This window comes from Furipterus horrens, unplaced genomic scaffold (genome assembly GCF_987537825.1).
Source record: "Furipterus horrens unplaced genomic scaffold, mFurHor1.1.pri manual_scaffold_3, whole genome shotgun sequence".
Lineage (NCBI taxonomy): Eukaryota > Metazoa > Chordata > Mammalia > Chiroptera > Furipteridae > Furipterus > Furipterus horrens.
Genome location: NW_028327173.1, coordinates 176,820,170 through 176,840,397, shown reverse-complemented (window position 1 = coordinate 176,840,397; position 20,228 = coordinate 176,820,170). Strand labels below are relative to the sequence as shown.

The 20,228-nt window shown below is 34.3% G+C and overlaps 1 protein-coding gene across 2 annotated transcripts in view; it reads right to left on the bottom strand.

Annotated features, from left to right (window-relative positions):
- The window catches only part of TMEM260 (transmembrane protein 260), a 60,367-nt gene that overhangs the window by 20,889 nt on the left and 19,250 nt on the right, over positions 1-20,228 (bottom strand). For both annotated transcript variants that reach the window (XR_016509821.1, XM_090270916.1), the window contains exons 4-9: positions 15,189-15,366; positions 13,892-14,005; positions 7,939-8,118; positions 6,171-6,211; positions 2,189-2,272; positions 953-1,067 (exon numbers count right to left, since the gene is read on the bottom strand). Coding sequence is in view for 1 of the 2 variants with exons in the window: in XM_090270916.1 (XP_090127042.1) it covers positions 953-1,067; positions 2,189-2,272; positions 6,171-6,211; positions 7,939-8,118; positions 13,892-14,005; positions 15,189-15,366 (712 nt within the window). In the remaining variant the exon portion in view is untranslated. The remainder of the gene's footprint in view (positions 1-952; positions 1,068-2,188; positions 2,273-6,170; positions 6,212-7,938; positions 8,119-13,891; positions 14,006-15,188; positions 15,367-20,228) is intronic.

Genomic DNA, 20,228 nt, shown 5'->3' with positions numbered 1-20,228 from the left:
CCCTTCCATGTGCAGAAGTTCCATTAATTTAACACTCCTGGCCTCTGCCCTCTCACTTATTTCTTCCTGTAGGACTTGTAGGGACCAAGCTGACTGGGAAGTTGGGGAGCTGGGACTGGATCTACATAGCCCTCCTCTTCCCTCTCTCTTTCACTTGGGAATGAGCTGCCCACAGGAAGCACTTGTCCACTGGTGCCCCTGCAGCACAAGTAGGGTGGGGAAGGCCTGCCTTGTGCAGCACTACCTGTGACTGGTGGGTGGCTCTGCCTATTCTGGATGCAGAGAGAGGAAACCCCCTTGCTCACAGGCATAAACCACATTCTCCAGTCTCAGCATTATCAATAATAAAGGTAGTTCTCCTACTCATTGTACTGGTTTACCTTGTTTCTCAACTGCTTCGAAACTCAGGTGATTAAACAAGCTATTTTTACCTGGCCACTTGAACACACAAAAAATTGTGTCAGCTATTAGAAAAGAGCTATCTACATTTACAGAATTTCTATTGTAAGGTGAAGCTCAGAAATGGCAGCCAGGGAAAAACAGAAATGTGGCTGCTCTTTTGCATGGGCCTGAACTGGTGAGGTTAAAAAAAATAATAATAAAATGTGTTGATAAGAGCCCCTAATTACAATTTATATTTCTTTGCTATTAAAAAAAAAAATTCCAGTTGAAATACAGTAGTACCTGTATCTATCTATAAGCAACTTAAATCTACCTTACATTTATTTTTCTATTTAATTAATGTGTTAACTAAACAACATATTTTTTTTCCCCTAAAAAGATGCCTTTTCCCTATTGGTTCAATTTAACTTTTGATTTATAATAACATATATGCAATTTTAACTATTTCTGAAATAATCTTCTTTTCCACAGGATTCATGAGAAACAAGAATCAAACTGGTGCATTCTTCACAAACTTTCTGGTCAAAGGATATATCAAAAGAAAACTTACCACACCCATGAAAAGTGGTTTTGAAATATCTAAATTTGCCCTCCAAGCAAAGAACAATGAATAAATGCAAAACATTCCAGTAAAAAGCCATACTAATGATGGGCTCTGTCTGTCCCTATAAAAAAATTAAAATATGTTCAAGATTATTTATGTACACGAATATCAATAATAATATTACATAGTTTTAAACTATAGGAAAATACATAAAACTTTCCATTTTTAAGTAGGAATAAAAAAGGATCTCAGTTTTTCAAGTCTGAATTGAACTAGATAACCAAAACAGCAATAAACTACACTGTACTATGTATTATAGACAACAGAAAGTATGCAGCAAAAGATGTAAAGTTAAAATACAAATGATTACTCTTGTTAAATTTAAGATATAATTAACACATACAAAACAAAAGGATAACTTCATGCATCAAAATAATAAAATGACAAATCTCAGTTTTGGTGAGAATGAGATTTATGAATGTATGTTTTTATAATATTTAAGAAAATTTAATTTGATAATATATATCAAGAGACATAAAAAATTAACATTCATTGACTCAGTAATTTGACATGTAGGCATAAATCTATATTAATCTATAAAAATGCTTTGATATCACTTATAACAGTGGAAAAAATGGAAGCTATCTAAAGATCCTCAAATAGGAGAATGTTTATTTTCCTAGGTTATAAGATGGATATTTACATGATTTTAAATATTTTTTTATGGTATAGGAAAGTATTTACAATATAATGTTAAGTATTAAGGACACAAAACTATAGAAGTATATACATATATATTTATATAGAAATATATTTGACAGGCTAGAAAGTAAATGAACAAAAAATTAATGGAGGTTAACAGTGCTATTTTTTTAGGTTTTCTTTTATTATTGGAGGTTACTTTTATCTTCAAAGAAATTCAAATAATTGTTTGCTTCTTTTGCAAAGCAATAATAATAATTGGCTATGGGTAGAGTAAGAGATCAAACCAAAGTTTAAGACATTAAATGACTCACCTAATTAGACTGTAATATATGGCTCAATCTTTCAAAATCACTAATTTATAATCAGAAAAAGAAAAACCTAGCAAGAAAGTAACACTTATTTGCTTTCATAGAAGTAGTTAGAGTCATTTATTTGGAATATATAATACTAGTGGTAATACACTACAACAACATATTGAAAATATTAATTTAATAAATAAACATGGGGAAAATAACAGGAAAAAATTATATTACTTACTTTCTTACTAAACATATATTAGCCCAAACTGCAAGGGCTTGAATGTTGAACGAGAGTTCAGTCCTCATATTTGTTACTTGAGAGCTTTAAAAGACAATACAATTTTTTGTTCACAGAAAACAAATTTGCTTAATTCCAAATAAAACATTCTTCGTATAATACATCAGATTATACACTGAATAATTTTAAAGGCTTAAGTCAGATTTGAAAATTATTTTGTTTTCTTTCAAATTCAGGAGAAAAGGTACCATAAGAAAGAGTTAAAGAGTTTTAAGATGTTTTCCAATTGTAACATTTTGTCACCAACTTATATAATTTGGGATAGCATCAGAACAAGTACCGGTAATTCTTCAGTGTTTGTGATATTGGTATACTGTATTGATATTACAGTATTTGTATTCCTGATTGGTTTGACAAGAAGTCATCTGAAATGGGTTTGTAAACTTCTTCATGGCCTCCAGTGATTAGTAATTGAAAACAAAATTAATTCAAATCATTTTTTTGAGATCTAATCATGAATAAAAAAAGGAAAAGAGATATGATTTCCAATCATTCTTTTCTGGGTTACATTCTTCCTTAAAAGGCTTCCTTATTTTCTATATTATTCAGTTCAAAATATGTTCAAGGAATCTCTGCAAAATGTATCCCTTTTTCCTTACAATTAAAATAAATTCTTCTATTAGAAGCTCCATAGACTAATTAACTAATAAGCATTTCCCAGTGGTATCTTAGTTCTAAAGTAGCTCTAACAATCTCCATTTTTTGAAAAAGAAATGATTCTATACACCATCTCAAAGAACTTTCTTCCCCCTACCGGCAATTTTACTGGAGAAAATGTGATGCCATAATTATGAAAACCACACAATGTGTGTTATACTAATGGAGATGCCTCTACTATGGGAAGATATCCTTACTCATTTTCAAATACACTTGAAAAATTGATTCCAGCATGAGGCCCATTTCAAGCCATCCTTCAAAAGGAATGAAGCCAGTCTCAAAATTAATTCTTGGAGATCTGTTGCTTAAATGTAAGCTCTAAAACATGGTCACTGCCTAGGGTTAGATTCAATAATTGCCTTGTACAGGATTGCAATTTAGAGATACACGTAGGGAAAGAATTTAATTTGCTCAACTGGCAAAGGGTAGATGATTAGGTTCCATCATTTTGAAGGATTTTCTAATAAGTTAATTATAAGTTCCCTTTCTCAACACTCTTGTCCACCTGAAACAATTAAACACTAGAAATTCTCTCACTCAATCAGAGAGCACAAGGATTATAATTTGGTTCAAACAAATAGTGAACGGTCATCATTTTTGTCAGGTCTTTTTTTCTGGGTATATAACCAAACAGCTATTATTTCGATGTAAAGGAGACCTTTAATTACCCAATAGATGACTTTTATGTGCAGCTTTCAAAAGTTGGAAGTGTGATCTAGGATTGCTCTCTAGGGGTCCTTTGGAGTTCATATGGGATTTGTGAAAGCAAAATATTCCAACAATCCTGAGTGTGAGAATAACCCCAAAAGATAGGTAGAAAAAGGCAGGCAGTGAGTGTTTTGGCATGGAGCAAAGCAGGACAAAGTAAGAGCCCACAGACATTGGCAAACCTGTCTATCTTTAAAAGGGACACTGAACAAGATGCTACCTTCTCCCAGCAAAAGAGACAAAGGGGCCATAAAGTCTTAGTCAGACATAAAAAGAAATATTTAAAATCAGTTGTGAGAATCATTAAAGGCTGTATAAGAATAATTGGTGGCAGGAAAATATTTTCAAGATACAGTATAAAATGAAAAACAGAAGGCTAATAAATCAGCATGTACAGATGTGGGCAAAAGTAGGTGTGAGTATGCAAAACAGACTTTACTCTTGTATGATTATTTATTATTTTTCTATACAAAAAACTATAAACATACTTTTGTCCACCCTTGGATATTATGATCCTATTTTTAAAAACAAACAGAAATATTAAAAATATTGGAAGTATATAAAAACATTAATGTATTAATAATAGTGGTTATCTCTGCATGTTGGAATTACAGTAATTTTTTTTTCTTATTTTTGCTCAACTACATTTCCTAAACTTTTCATAACAATTGTGTGTATTCTTATTTTAGAAACCAGGGGAAAAGGTCATTTAAAAAGAAAAGAAGGAAAGATGGAAGGAGGAAAGCAAGCTAGCAAGTAACCAAGACAGAAATTGTGAGAACCTATGAGCTGATTCATATATAGAATTGAAATATTCTCCCCAAATTTTAAAATGGTTTTCAGATAGTCTTAAGAATCCCTAATTAATAGAGATCACTTTAGTGTTTAGAAAATTATTCTTCCCTAATTTTATATAGAAAATTATTATAAAAATATTACAGGATTGGTATGGATATTTTTCAAGTTGTCAATCTGTGTACTGTCAGAACATGGAGGCAGCTGGAATGACCACCTGGACTTCTGACGTATGCAAATGAACTGTATGCAAATAAATCTGGTCCTAGCCCCTCCCATAGGAAATGAAACTGGACGTTGCTGTTCCCAGGAGAAATGTTGATGGACCTAGCCCTCTATGTTGACTGGCCTGGTGGGGGAAAAGCAAGGAGATGTAAATGGCCTGCTGAATGTGTTGATGGATAAATTTACCCTAACCAAAATATGTGTTTGACAAAGTGTGTAGACAGGCCTGCAGAGGCTCAGGCAGGTGAATCCTACCAGCATGTGTGGGTGATTGGGAGTCTTCACTCCCCCTTCTTTCCCTCTCTCCCCTCTCCCCTCTCCCCTCTCCGCTCTCCCCTACAGCCAGCCCATGAGGTGGACCAGGAGTTTCCTCTTTCCTCTACCCGCTCCCTGCTTTTCCCTCAATAAACCCCTTGTTTAATCCTAGAATGATCTCTGGGTGATTTCTCAGAGCAAGGCTACCTGACATGTAGGTTTTAAAGTAAATATTAACCCATTTTCCAAAAAATGCCATTAGATAATATAGATGAAATATATTTTCCTGAGCTGGCTTTAATAAGGTTGAATTTTGAAAATATGTAAGTCAAAAAAAGAGCCTAAAGGAAAAGTCTTAAGAGATATTTAATCAACTAAGCTCCCAAGAATTAAAAAAGGAAGCATAGCTCAATCCAAGATAACAAGAAAATAATTGTTCAAATTAATAAATACTATGTTATGAAATGTCTGTGGAAGAAAGAAGATATATAAAACCAGAAAAAGGCATAAATTTTTTATAAGGCAACACTACATTGGTTAATTTTCTATCAAATGAAAGTTGAAACATTTTCGTCGTCGGCAGCCGTCCGTCTTGAGAGACGATGGTGTAGCTTCTTAAGTGTCTATCTGCACCGCCGAGAATGGCTGTGCAGTCCGACTCGGGAGTGACACGGCATCTGTCTCCTCCCGTGTTGAATTGACATTTTGCGATGACGCTGGAGTGTCCTCTCCAGTGGAGCTGAAGCTACAGAGCCTGGGCAGGGTGATATGGAGGGTCTGCTGTTGCCCATGCAGCAGACCCCCCCTCTCTTCGCAGCTGAAGGGTCCAAGGGAAAGACGGAGTCGATACAGCTTGGCTTCAGGTGCGCCGCAGGAGTTGCCGGTGTTGACTACAACGTCAAACCGCCTTAGGGACTCCGGCTCCGGATTTTCTGTCGGGGTTTACTCCCTTAGCCTTTCCCCAGAAGAGGTATGCCGCAAGGCAGCGGAGGTTTTTTGGAGTCAGAGTTTTCCTTCTCTGTTATGAAACATTTTAGTTTTATAGATTCTATGTAGTCCCCTAATAGTCTCATACACTGTTGCATTTAATGCTTATTTTAAGTTTTCTCTTATTGAAGGAAATGGTAGAATATTTGACAATATGCAAAATGACTGCTAACTTAATGGGTGAAAACTACTCACAGACGTACCACTTCATGAAGAAACTCAGAAATTCCCAAAATAATTTAAGGGAACAAACAAAAAATTAATTTTTAAATAGTTCCAAATATTTCATACTCACAGTAAAATTTTAGACATACTGGATCCTGTTTCAGATTTAGCCTAAACAGAAATGAGAAAAGTTTATCTAAATAAGCATTAAACTAAAGCTCTGTTAGGCTACTGTATTTAACTATCTTGATTTAAAAGATACATGCTTTAAATATACAACGCAACATCTCTCTTCATTCAAAGTCTTTACTTCAGAGCCTTACTTAATTTTTAAAGCAAAGTTAGTGAAAACTAAACATGGACATCCTTTAGGAAGAATTTCAGAAATAATAGTTGGCTAAAAATCAGTTAAACTATTCCAGCAGAAATGATTAACACATTAATGCATTGACAGACTTCACACTTCTGTCAGAATCTCTTTAAGCTCCTTTTTGGGCACTTTGTTTAGAGCTCATTATCACCTGTTAGTCTATAATTTCACAATTATGTGTGAATTATACAAATTTCAAATCTGGAATGGTTCTCATGCAATACTTTAATGAAATGACCAATATAAGTAAACAAAAATATAAATTTAAAGTGTCAAACTCAAGTAAAAATAATTATCCTTTTATTAATCAATTTTATTATGAAATATCTGGCTTACTAACAACATATATAATATGTCTTTAAGTAATAGTTTAAAAAATCTACAGACCCACCATTCCTTTAAGAAACAGAACTGCATGAATACCATAAGGTAGCTCACACAGCCGTGCCTTTTTCATCCCCCAGTGCTAACTATTACCATGAACTTTGTGTTAATTATCCTCCTACTTTCTAAAAACATATAGTTTTACTACTTTTGTATGTATCCTTGAGCAATAGATTGTTTAATTTTTGCATGGCTTAGAATTTTGTATAAATGGTGTCATTTAATATGTATGCTCCTGAGCACTGCCTTCTTAAGTAAGACACAAAAAGCAGAAACCATGATGAAAAATATGATACAACTGTCTATATTAAAATAAAAAACTAAGCCCTGGCTGCTGTGGCTCAGTGGATTGAGTGTCAGCCTGCGCGCCAAGTGTTGCTGGTTCGATTCCCAGTCAGGGCACATGATTAAGTTGCACGTCAGGTCCCCAGTTGGGGGCGCAAGTGAGAGGCAACCACACAGTGATGTTTCTCTCCTTCTCTTTCTCCTTTCCCTTCTCTCTAAAAATAAATAAGTAAATAAACAAACAAATAAATAAATATAAAAAAAAATGTCGGTACCTTTAAAAAATAAATAATAAAATAAAAAACTATCTATTTATCATTTTATTTTTCAGATAACCAAGTCCCTTTGAATTTCTAAACTTTAGGACATACTAAATTTCACACATTTAGTGAAATTATGTTTTATAAAGCATTTACACACAGGTATTACTCTAAACACTAACATGGATGCTATTCATCAGATATGTAAGAAGAAAGTTTTGGTCGAGGTAAATTAAAGATTTTGAGGATTTTTTTTTTTTTAATCTTTTCCAAATATTTTAAATCGTAGAGCAAGAGCTGAAAATGATACCCAGCACTATGGAAATGCTTTAACGGCTGGCAGCAGAGTCTTTTTAATGCTTGTTATCCTAAAAATACACTCAAAATATACAATGATGTCAGGCTAAGTGATTCCATTTTTTTTTACATATGTTAAAGGCCACATTTCAATGGCAAGATTTTTACATGAATAACTGAAATGAAAATTCTACATACTATTATTAATAAACGTTTTTGTTTGTTTTTACTTTCAATAGAGGTCCAGGAAGAACACGGAGTTTTGGCACTTATTCCCACAAGGGCTTTAAATATAAATTTACCAGATTAAATGTTCCATATTCTTCTCTGAGAAAATGAGTCAAAAATCCTGGCAATGTGGTCTGGTCTCCCCAGGTCCAGCGGGCTTGATTGAGGTAGGATGAGATCGGAAGATAGATATAGGGCAGCAAACCAGCGGAGAAGTACAGACTCAACTCCAACAAAGGTCGTAGGGAGAGTTCCTGCATCAGAGCATATTGTGTTGTATGACAATGTTTATTCTAGTTCATTCATCCTGGAACTTCAAGAACACATCAAGGAAAACATCAAATATGTTTACTCAGAGCTGATCTCTCATTTTATATTAAGTCACCACAGACTACTATGTTCAACCTTCTGATTACCGTGGATTACTTAGAAAATTGCATCAGCCTGAACGCCTTTGCATGGCAGGTGAAATCTGAGTGAAGCAAATACTACAAGCAAAGACTCATAAGTACCATGTTTATTGCATCTTTTACATTTAAAACCATGTCATGACATGCAGCATCGCACAACTGAGATAACCTGCTTGGAAGTGATTAAGTTGTTCAGCTGCTTTTGAATATGCCCCAAATAGTGTCCTAATACCAATTCATCTCATCACCCTCATCAGGAGTAGACTTCATTATGATTATACATTGATAGTATAATTCTTTCTACAAGAGTTTGGATATTTCATGGAAATATTTGGCACAAATGAAGCTAGCTTTTAAATAACCTGCTAGCTCACCCAAATGCTCTTTATTGTCAATTTATATAGACTGGAGTACTAAAGGAAATTTGTTGTTCTATGTAGCAATGTTGCCTCCATGAGAATATATTTCTCATCAGCACATTTCTAAAACAAAGGATAATGTTGACAAATTCTTAAAAAGGTTAAGCCCAAAAGAATTCTGGTGTACTACTAGAAAGATTCAAATAATGCTCACTTTAGTAACTGGGAAAGGGGGTCTCTTACAGATTTCATTATTGGAAATTACCAATCTTCCCTTTTAAAAAAGGGAAATTCATATGTGACAAAAAATACAAGAACCAAGATTCACATTCACCAGACATAGAATAAGCGGCTGACTTATATTGGTACTTTCAAATAAACATTCTCAATTGATATTGGACTGTTTTTATTATTGTACTGACTTCATTGATATTTCTAAAGTGGTAATGAGATGCATAAAAATGATGGCATCAAAAGAGTGTGAGAAATAACTAACTGAACAACATGTCTTTGCTATTCTTAAAAGTAGTCTTAAAGAAAGTAAACGTTTGTATTTTGGCAGTTTCTACATATTATAAAGTTCAGTTTAGAATGGAAAGATACAATTGCTGCAGAATTTTCCTTTTGTGTAGGAAATAAAGGGGAGAGCTATTTCACACAACCCAGGAGAATACTTCCAAATCCTAGCTGCACATATACTAGTATTACCCAGAGAGCTTTTCAAAAATAATGTCTAGGTCTCACCCCAGATCAACTAAATCAGAATTATTTAGGGTGGCATCACACACACACACACACACACACACACACACACACACACACACAAATGTACATACACACATATCCACACACCTTACTTTTTTAAAGCGTTCCAGATAATTTAAGTGAGCAGCCAGAATTCTAACCAACTGACTGAGGACTTCTTCCTCTGCCTCACATCCAACTACCCTGTTATATGATTGGTGGACCTTATGTTTTAGCCTCCGTTATTTAAATAATAAAAATAAAAGGTCCTTTAAGAGTCATACTTCCCAAATTTTCAACCTTCATTCGCAGGTGACCTCAGTACAGGGCCAACAGACTCTCAAACCAGCCTCCTAACTTGTCAACTCCAAGCCTTGCATGGTTTATACAAAGCACACGGGCTCTTTTCTCAATCAACTAACAGAAAATATTGGTTGTTAGGTTCTTGTCAGGGAATGCACTTCTCTGACATCTGAATGTGCCTTCTCCGACGTCAGAAGCCTGGTTAAGAGCGACACCATTCAGCTGGCAACACAGAGCATTCCTAACTTCAATCCTCCTCACAAAAAGACCAACAACCATCCATATACGAAACTCCACTGTGAACATACCAGAACCCAGGGTGAAGCTGAAGCCCGTCCCTGGCACACAGAGGCTGAGAGGGACTGTATCAGAGTGACTGCATCATACCTTCTCCAGGCCAGCACAGTCCTGCACAAAGGGGTCATTCCTGGGGCTCTGGTTTTTCCAGTGGCAAAAAAGAGTACAAGTGGACCCTCTGCACTGCAGGACACTTTTCTGGAAGCCCACTCTAGTCTCACCTCGTGGGAATCACTGGGGGACATCTGCAGGGCTCTGCCACTGAGTGTCAGTTAGATAGAGAAGGGAAGCTGGACTTACAAAGCAACCAGTGCTCAGATCTTGGGAAACAGCATTCCTGCACGCCTGAGCATAGATTCCAGACATAAAAAAGGGCCACCCTTAAAAAAATTGGATTTAATTGATCTAGGGAATATCTTAACATAATTGAAGCCATATATGACAAGTCCAAAACTAACATCATACTCAATAATGAAAGGTTGAAAGCTTTTCCTCTAAGATCGGGAAAAACATATTCAACAATATTCAACAAAGTATTGGAAGTCCTAGCCACATTAATTAGGCAAGAAAAAGAAATAAAAGCATACAAATCAGAAAGGAAAAAGTAAAATGGTCCCTGTTTACAGGTAACATGATCTTATGTACAAGAAAATCCTAGATGCCACAAAAAAAACTGTTAAAACTAATAAATGAATTCAGTAAAGTTGCAGAATACAAAATCAACATGCAAAAATCAGTTGCATTTCTACATACTAACAATTAACTACGCCCCCCAAAAAGAAAATGATCGAATTTATAATAGCATCAAAAATAATAAAACACTTAGGAATGAAATTAACCAAGGATATGATATATCTGTACACTGAAAACTGTAAGATACTGGTGAAAGAAATTGAAGATGCAAATGTATGGAAAGATATCCTATACTCATGGATTGAAACAAATAATATTGTTAAAATGTCCATACTACCCAAAGCCATCTACAGATTCAATGCAATCCCTATCAAGATTCTAAATGGCCTTTTTTACGGAAATATCAGAAAGAATCTTAAAATATGTATGGAACCACGAACGATCCTAAACAGCCACAGAAATCCTGAAGGAAAAAAAAAAAAAGCTGTAGGCATCACACTTCCTAATTTCAAACTGTATTATAAAACAGTATGGTACTAGCATAAAAACTAACACAAAGACCAAGGAAAACAAGATATTCACATGCAAAAGAATGGAATTTGACCCCTATCTTACACCTCTCAGAAAAATTATTGCAAAATGGATTAAGAACTTAAATGTGAGATCTGAAACCATAAAACTCCTAGAAGAAAATGTAGGAAAAAAGCTCCTTGAGTTCAGTCTTGGCAATGATTTGTTGGATATGACACCAAAAGAACAAGCTATAAAAGCAAAAATAAATAAGTGGGACTACATCGAAGTAAAAAGATTGTGCAGAGAAATAGAAAGTATCAACAAAATGAAAAGGCAACCTGTGGAATAAGAGAAAATATTTGCAAACCACGTATCTGATAAGGGGGTTAATATCCTAACATATATAAGGAACTCATCAAACTCAATAGCTAACAAACAAACAAACAAACAAATAATCTGACCAAAAAAAATGGGTAAAGCACCTGAATAGACATTTTTCCAAAGAAGTTATTCAAATTGCCAACAGATACATGAAAAGGTACTCAACATCGCTAATCATCAGGGAAATGTAAATCAAAACCACGATGAGGTATCACCCCACACCTATTATAATGGCTATTATTAAAAAGACAAGAAATAACAAGTGCTGATGAGAACATGAAGAAAAAAAACCCTTAGGCAGTTGGTGGGAATGTAAATTGGTGCAGCCACTTTGAAAAACAGCATGGAGGTTCCTCGAAAAATTAAATACACAACTGCTATATGATCCATCAACTTCACTTTGGATATACGCATATATCCAAAGGAAATGAAATCCTATCTCCGCATGCTCATGTTCATTGCGTCATTATCTATAATACCCAAGACATGAAAACAACCTCAGGGTCCATTGATGAATAAAGGGATAAAGAAAATATAATAACTATATCTATATCTTTATCTATACACATACACATTGGAATATTTTTCAGCCATAAAAGAAGGGCATCTTGCCATTTGTGACAACATGGATAGACCTTGAGGGCATCATGCTCCACTGAATAAGTCAGAGAGAGAAAGGCAAATACTGTATGATTTCACTTATATGTGGAAGCTAAAAAACTGAACTCCTAGAAACAGAGTAATTGGTGGTTGCCAGAGATAGGGGTTATGGAGTGAGGGAAATGGATGAAGGTAGTCAAAGGGTACAAATTTCCAGTTATAAGATGAGTAAGTTCTGAGGATATAATGCACAGCATGGTGACTGTAGTTAACAATTCTGTACTGCATATTTGAGAGATGCTAAGAGAGTATGTCTCCACACACACACAATTGTAACTATGTGAGGTAATGAAGCTGTTGTAATCATTTTGCAATATACACATATATTAAATAATCACATTGTGCACTTTAAACTTATATAATGTTAAATGTCAATTATATCTCAATAAAGTTGAAAAAAAATGTAAAGAAGCCTGGCTAAGATGATTGATATCAGGATGTCAGTGCATCCCTCTCTGTGAATCCATTGATTCATCAGAAAAATATTTGGGTCTTCTGAAGTCTTCGCTGAGTTATATTTTTTAATGTTATATCTTCATGTATTTATCAAGAGCTTATATAGTAAAAGGCCATATAAAGAACTTGCTGTGTACTCTGTTAAGACCATTATTAAAGAAAGTGCCTATTATGCTATTTTCTATCCATTACATAAGGTTTTATATGATTGACTTAACAAAATTATGTTCCAAGAAGTTCATCTTTCGTGTCAATTATGTTTCCTATTTATTTTTATCACATAATAAAAATGTTATAACTCCATGTTACTCCTTTTACTTTGTTGCCAAGAAGCTAACAAATAAAATGTAGTAGAGTAAATACAACTATCTAAAGCTTTGATATAATTATTTCCATATTTCTATATAATAATTTTTTATATGTGTTTTTCTAATATAATTCTATTGATAGCTGGGTATATGTGACAAACAATAAAATGATCAATGTGCCTGAGGTGTAATTAACAAATAAACAATAAATAAAGTAAGTAAAATTACTTCAGCACTGGCTTTGTACATAGACTGTTTTAACCTCTGTGAGAAAGACAGACAGGATAAAGAGCTTCTATCTTTCCAAGGACTGTGCCTAACTCAGCTCCCTATCTTCTCTTTACCTGCATCTCCTACCCTCTAACAAAGTAATTTTTCTATATTGGTTTATATCACCATTTAAATTCATAATCATTTTCCTCTCAGAGAAAAAACTAAAATAATCATTTTAATTCTAGGGAAAATCTGAGAAAACAGAAATGTTATTTACCAGAGACTATTATTTATTTCACAATAGCAGTTATAGGTCTGTTTTGATGAAAATTGAATCTCTAGCACCTAGAACAGCATCTGGCACAGAGCAGGGGGACTCAAAAAAGAGCTGGATGAAAGAATGAACTGTTATTAATACACTATCCTTTGTCTTAGAATGTATAATAAAATAATTAAGAAATTTTGCTATTGTTATCTTCAGTTCTTTTAGCCTATTTTCATCAAGGGGCTATTCAGAATCCACAGGAAAATTATGAAATAGGCCAGATATCACCACAATCAATACTGCATAATTGTTGTAAATCCTGTTTTTTAAATACTGTTAAGGCCTAAGATAATTTATGTAATATATAAAACTAAAAAAACAAAAACAAAACAAAAAACAACTAAAGCCCCATGATGGCATATATGTTATACTGGGCCTAAATAAAATATTATGAATTTTCAATTTTACAAAATTCCAAAACTTACCTTCTCTTTTAAAAGTCGAAAGAGAACCCATGGTATTATGCACAAAACGTAGAGTACTATTGTGTGTTGATTACATAAGCTAAGGCCGCAGCAGAAAGCACCAATTTTAGCTATCTGAAAATAAATAAAAGAAAAAACCAAGTTAATATTCACCTAAAACTCAAAGTAAGCACAATAGTAAACAGCAATTCTTTATATGAAAACCAGGCATACCATAGGTCAAATTAAGAATCAATTGCTTAGATGCAAGTAGTCATCCTTTACCCGTCACTACTATTTATCACCATTCTTTTTATTAATATTTCTCATTCTCATCAAATCATTGCTGTTTGACCTTAAATGACTGTCTTCAAACTAAATTTCAGAAAGTCTTGTATGATAACTAGATAAACCCTAACAGTAATAGGATATTGTGTAATTCTTATTTGAGTAAAATCTGTAACTAAAATTCAGCGATTCTTTGCTGTACTTTTTCTCTTATTAAGTTAAATAAATGGATTATAACACCATTTATTTAGAACCTGGTTATTAATGAATAGTGTTTTTACTTTTTTTGAATGTGTATTATTTTCATGATCAGAAAAAAAAGTTTATTTTAAACCAACCAAAAAACTCTAATAGCATCACAGATTTGTTTACGGAAACTACAGATAAACCCCAATGTTTTTTGTTTCTATATTCTCTAATGGCACAATGCTGCCTATACTACGATGATCTGGCACAGTGTAGACTGTAAGCTCTTAGAAGACAGGCTTCCTTCGTGTTTCAAATTATCTTGATGATAGTGTCTGTCTCAGAATTTATTATCTTTTCTGAACTACTTCATTTTTACATTTGATACTCTCCTTAAAAAAAAAAAGTACAAATGTGATTTGACTTTTTTTTTTTTTTTCTTTTTTGCAGTTGGGGAATAAGTCAACGTACCATAATGGTAAATACTTTAGAGTGGTCAATCTAGAGCTTGGCACTTTACAATCACAAACACACAAACACACATGTACGTGCGGAAATAACCAACAAGCCTGTCTTTCTCATGGGACTCAAAGGGGATTTCAGAATCCCCTCATTCTCCAGAAGACTTTTGAACTCCGAGGGGGGAAAAAATCCCATGTTTTATAAAGGCTCTCATGATTCACAGTAAAAGACCTGAGAATATTTTCTCTCTCAACATGCCTAAATTTACGCTTGACAGTAATCAGAACAGATAAACAGTATCTAAACCAAAGTTAAAAAGAAATTCAGCATCTATGTAAAATTTAAAACAAAAAGTGATTTCACTTTGATCAAAATAGGTTACCTTTGATCTTTCTTTTGCAGTTGCTGCCTCCTCAAACTGTACAGTAAGAGCCATAAGCAGCCCCACAAACAGATTGTTTAAGCTAAAAACCTCTGCTGCAATGGACCACTGCCATGTTAGACGAGAAAATGAAAACACCCCCGCAGCAAGGATTCCTCCAGCATATGAGCCAGAAAGCCTGCAAACACAGATAACATGAAATCTTCTTTTCCAACAAAAAGAACTGACTTTATTTTCCTTTTTATAAACTGTAGCAGCAGAAATTATGACAGTCACCCAGCACTATCCCGACACATTACATGGTTAATACATTCCTTCATGTAATAGTATTTTTCAACAGATTTTAATTAGGAAGTCCATATATTAACCTATTAACAAACAAATGAACAAACCTGCTTGGTCTCCTGCGGATGAAATGAGGTTTAGTTCTCAGATGTAACCTCTAGGATTCAAGCCAGTTCAGAAAGCCTGAAGAGATAGTAGCTAGAGAGATAACAAACCTGTGTCATTTTTCTTGCTACATCCACAGAGAATGATAATCTGGTTAAGACTGAAATCTGTGTAATTGTAAAAATTAACAAAATGCCATTCAGGAACTTTCATTCTCACTTCCTGGGAATGTTTGGATCTAGGAACTTTCTATACTCACCTTCCAATGTATGGGAAAGTATGTTTTGGTCACGATATTTGGTTATTTTAAGCTCTTGTTAGCTAAGTTCTTAGTTTCTGATAATTTCTGCTTTACACAGAGTTAAAGTTAAAAATGATATATTTTTTAAAGAGAGGGATGGGCATGGGAATTTTAATAACACAAAAAGAATCAAATGCTACACTTGGAAACAATATTCTCATACCCCAAATGCCAACAAAAGCCATACATTTCAAATCAATAAGGAAACTGGATCTCAATTAAGAGATAGAATTTGAGACTGGTTATATGGTTGAATATATTACTGCATATCAAATCAGAACAACTTCCTATTTCACTATAAATCTAAAGCTATGAAAATTAAAGCTATTACAAATATCTGTGTCTAACAAGTGTTAATGAAATTCAGCAAGCATTACTGTATCTAATAATTATGATATTGTATGGCCCCGCATCATTACTTTTTAACTGTGTAGTTTTGTATAAAAAGTGATGGAGTAATTCTATGGTTCTTAATCAACCACTATAAGGGGGGGAAAATTACAATAAAAATTTTAATATCCCCAAACTTGTTTTTATCTTTGAAACTTTTCTTTCCTTGATAAAAATCACCAGTTTCTTATTTCATCAGAGTCTGTTCTCCCAGTTATCCTGATTCAAGAGACTGCAGTCATTTCTTCCTTCCAAATTCCTTTCAATTTGAATTCCTAAGGCTTTTGACTCAATTATTTTACCTTATTTTCTTTTAAGATTTTTAGAGAGAGGAGAAAGGAGGGCGAAGGAGAGGGAGAGAAACATTGATGTGAGAGAGAAACATCGATGGGTTGCCTCTCATACAGGCCCCAACCAGGCACAGAACCCACAACCCAGGCCTGTGCCCTGACTGGGGATTGAACTGGCAACCTTTCGTTTTGTGGGATGACACTCCAACCAAATGAGCCACACTGTTCAGGGCTGACTCAATTATTTTAATAATTTCTAATTTGTCTTGTTTTTCAATCTATTCTGCAATATAATAACAGATTAAACTTCCTAAACATACTCTTTATTGCCACCTAGCTCCCAAATTTAGAGACTCTGCGTTGCCTATAGGATAAATTTTTAATGAGTTGGCCTAAATTTCAGGCTCCCAATAAACTGAATCTCACCCACCTAGCCACTAATTACCAACATTGTTTTATCCACCAACTAATCAGGCATCTCAAAATTCTCTAATAAAACATGCCTATTCACAGCTTTATACCTTTGCTCGAGCTGTGCCCCCAAATTGATATCCTCCCTGCTCCTCTGTATTTACTCAAACTCTACTCTTTTCTCAAATTACTCAATTCCCAGGTTTCCAGCCCATCTCTGAACATCGATTAGCACTTAGTTGTCTGTAACAATTATTCTGACATTGTTTTTGAAATGTGGATTGGAGTTAAACTTCACTTGTACTGGAAGCATCTAGCCCCAAGCACGGACAGGTAACTAGTGAAATGAGAGAATGAATTAGTCTTAAAATATTAATAACATTTTAAAAGCAACTTCTACAGCTCCTCTGTCAATATTACTTTGGAAAGTCAGCATAAGATACAAGATTCCCTCCTCTACTTAAATATCAATTAGCATCTTTGGAGAAATGGCTGATTTCAAGGCTGGAGTAGCTCAAGTACGAAATGAATCTGAAACACTCTGTGCCAGAAAGTAAGGAGGTGCTCAGAGATGTAACAAAGGACACAGGAGCTAGCTTAAAGGGGCTCTTGCCGGCCAAACTGGGGATAATTGAGCATCAAAATAATTACAGTAATAGACTGCAGCCCAATGAATAGATAAGAATCTATGAAAGTATAGTGATATAAATATAAATGGGGAGAAGAGAAAGTTCACAGGTTATGAAAGTAACACATGATCAAAAAAAGTAAGAACACTACTCATCAACTGTATAAGAAACAATGATATTAGAAATCACCATTTGACAATCATAATAATAGTCAATGGATACTAAACTAATCGGTAAAGTTTTGCAGTACCAGAAATACATGTAAAGTCTAAAGTATCCCCCCTTAAATACATAATAATTACAAAGGGAAAAATGAAAAATGGTAACTTTACAGTGGAAGACACCATCTTATCCACATGATCAATGTTAACAACCCAGTAATGGGACAAACATCACATGCTTCCTAATCTCTTCAAAGAAAAGAATGGAACAGTAGATCTATGATATTCCTGCCAAAATGCATTACCTGAGTCTAAACATGAGAGAACAGGCAAACTCAAATTGAAGGACATTCTACAAAATAACTCGCTTATATGTATCAAAAAGTTTCAAGGTCTTAAAAGATCAAAAACCCATGAGGATCTCAGATTAAGGAGAATAAACAGATGTAACAGTAGAATAAAAGGCACGATCTGAGATTTTCTTCTTCTATAAAGCGCATTATTGGGACAACTGGCAAAGTCTGAATCAAGTCTGTAGGTTAGATAATAATGTTGTATCAATGATAATTTCCTGGTTTTGAGAACTGCAGTGTGGATATGTAAAAAAATGTTCTTGTTTTTAAGAAACATACTCTGAAGTGTAGTTAAGGGTAAATGAATGGGTACCATGACTGCCGCTTAAAAACAAAACAAATCAAGGATAAAGCAAATGTGGTAAAATATTAACATTTGGGAAAACTGGGTGAAGGTTCTACAGAGATTGGACTGTTTTGCCAATTTCTATAAATCTAAAATTATGTCAAAATAAAGTTGAAAAATAAATCAACAAATTCCTCAGATAATTTGCTAACATTTATTGAATTTTTTGCCTGCCATGTGCCAGGTATTGTTCTAAGTGCTTACCATATATAGATTCATTTAATTTTTAACCATATCCTTTAAACAGATGCTACTTATTTCTTTTTCAAATGAAGAAATTGAGTCCCAGAGAAACAAAGTGATTTTTCCAAGGTTCTATGGCAATTAAGTGACAGACCAGGATTCAAACTGTTAGTTGAGCTATTTAGTGCCAGTGCATTGTGGGATAAAAGATGGTTATTTTAGTTTTAATGTCAAATAATTTATTCAATATTAATGATATAATGTACTTTTATGTGGTTAACTATGCACCCTCTGGAGTGCAAAACAGACTAGAATAAAAGTTTTGTTAATATTAGAATTGTGTTTATTTCTCTTTTATCAAAACAACACACTATCAGCTGAAATTGTGTTCAACATTTCTGAAGACTGGTTTTACCTTTTTCCTACCCCCAACACAGGAAAGGGCAATTAGCCAAAATTTAAAACCAGTTAATTAAAGAGAACTGAAAAAAAGATGAAAGTCCTGATATGTATGAATTCTCAGGAAGAAAATCCAAGACTCATCAAGCTACAGTGATTTTTTAACACGTCTTTATGCTCAGGAAGACATCCTCAAGTGTTTGAACTGTTGGCATTAATTATTGGAATTAACTGCCTTTTCAACTATTTCATAAGGTTTTAAAAATTAAAGAGTAAGGTAAAATGATCAACTTCAGCAATAAAATTTATCCGGTCACCTCAGACTATTACAGTTAGTTACATACATTAGCATTTTATTGAAGACTAATCCTACATTAGCAAGGTTTATAATCTGAATCTCCACCCACCCCTCACACTAAGGTCAGGATTGTTTTGCAAAAAATAATTCAGAGATTCTACAACTGATTTTCCTTAGCATCAGAGAAATTATTTGTTAGACTGCTGAGTAAGATTATAGAAGAGAGGTGATTGATTATAAAACCATTAATGGAAATCAAACCTACAATCTTGATCTTTTTAGCATCCCAAATGAGCTCGCTTAGAAATCAAACTAAGTCTTACAGGAATTTGGATTGTAGTCCTAATGTAAAGTGAAGACAAAAGGGTAGTCTTTTATTTTGTTTTTAAATTTTCTGTTCAACATCTAAAATCCCTTTCTATGCTTGAGGCATACCTGTCTTATAAGGCATAGCCCCTCCTATGATACATGCTGAAAATACAAAATATTTTCCAGCCTCCCTTGCAGCTAGAGCATTAATGGGTGTGTGACCTGGATTCTGCCTGTCAGAAGCACCCATTCCACTCTTTGAATTGGAAACCAGTGAGGCAAAGAAGCAGGGATGAGGACAGTATACATTCAGACATGGCTGGTGGCATTTCTACACCATTTCCTAGGAAACAATGGTAGCATTTTCAGGGGCAATGTTCAGAATCCAGTTAAGTGGAGTGTCTGGTGCCCAGAGATGACGGCCAGTGGTGGTTCCACTAGAACATACCTGCCTAGGACTACAGATATTTCAGGCTCAGAGCCTAGTAATCCAGCCCTCCTTGAAATTCCCTGGGTCTCCAACTTCCCTTTCTGTTTCTTTTTTCTTTTTTTTAATTCTAGATTTAATGTTTGCTTTTGT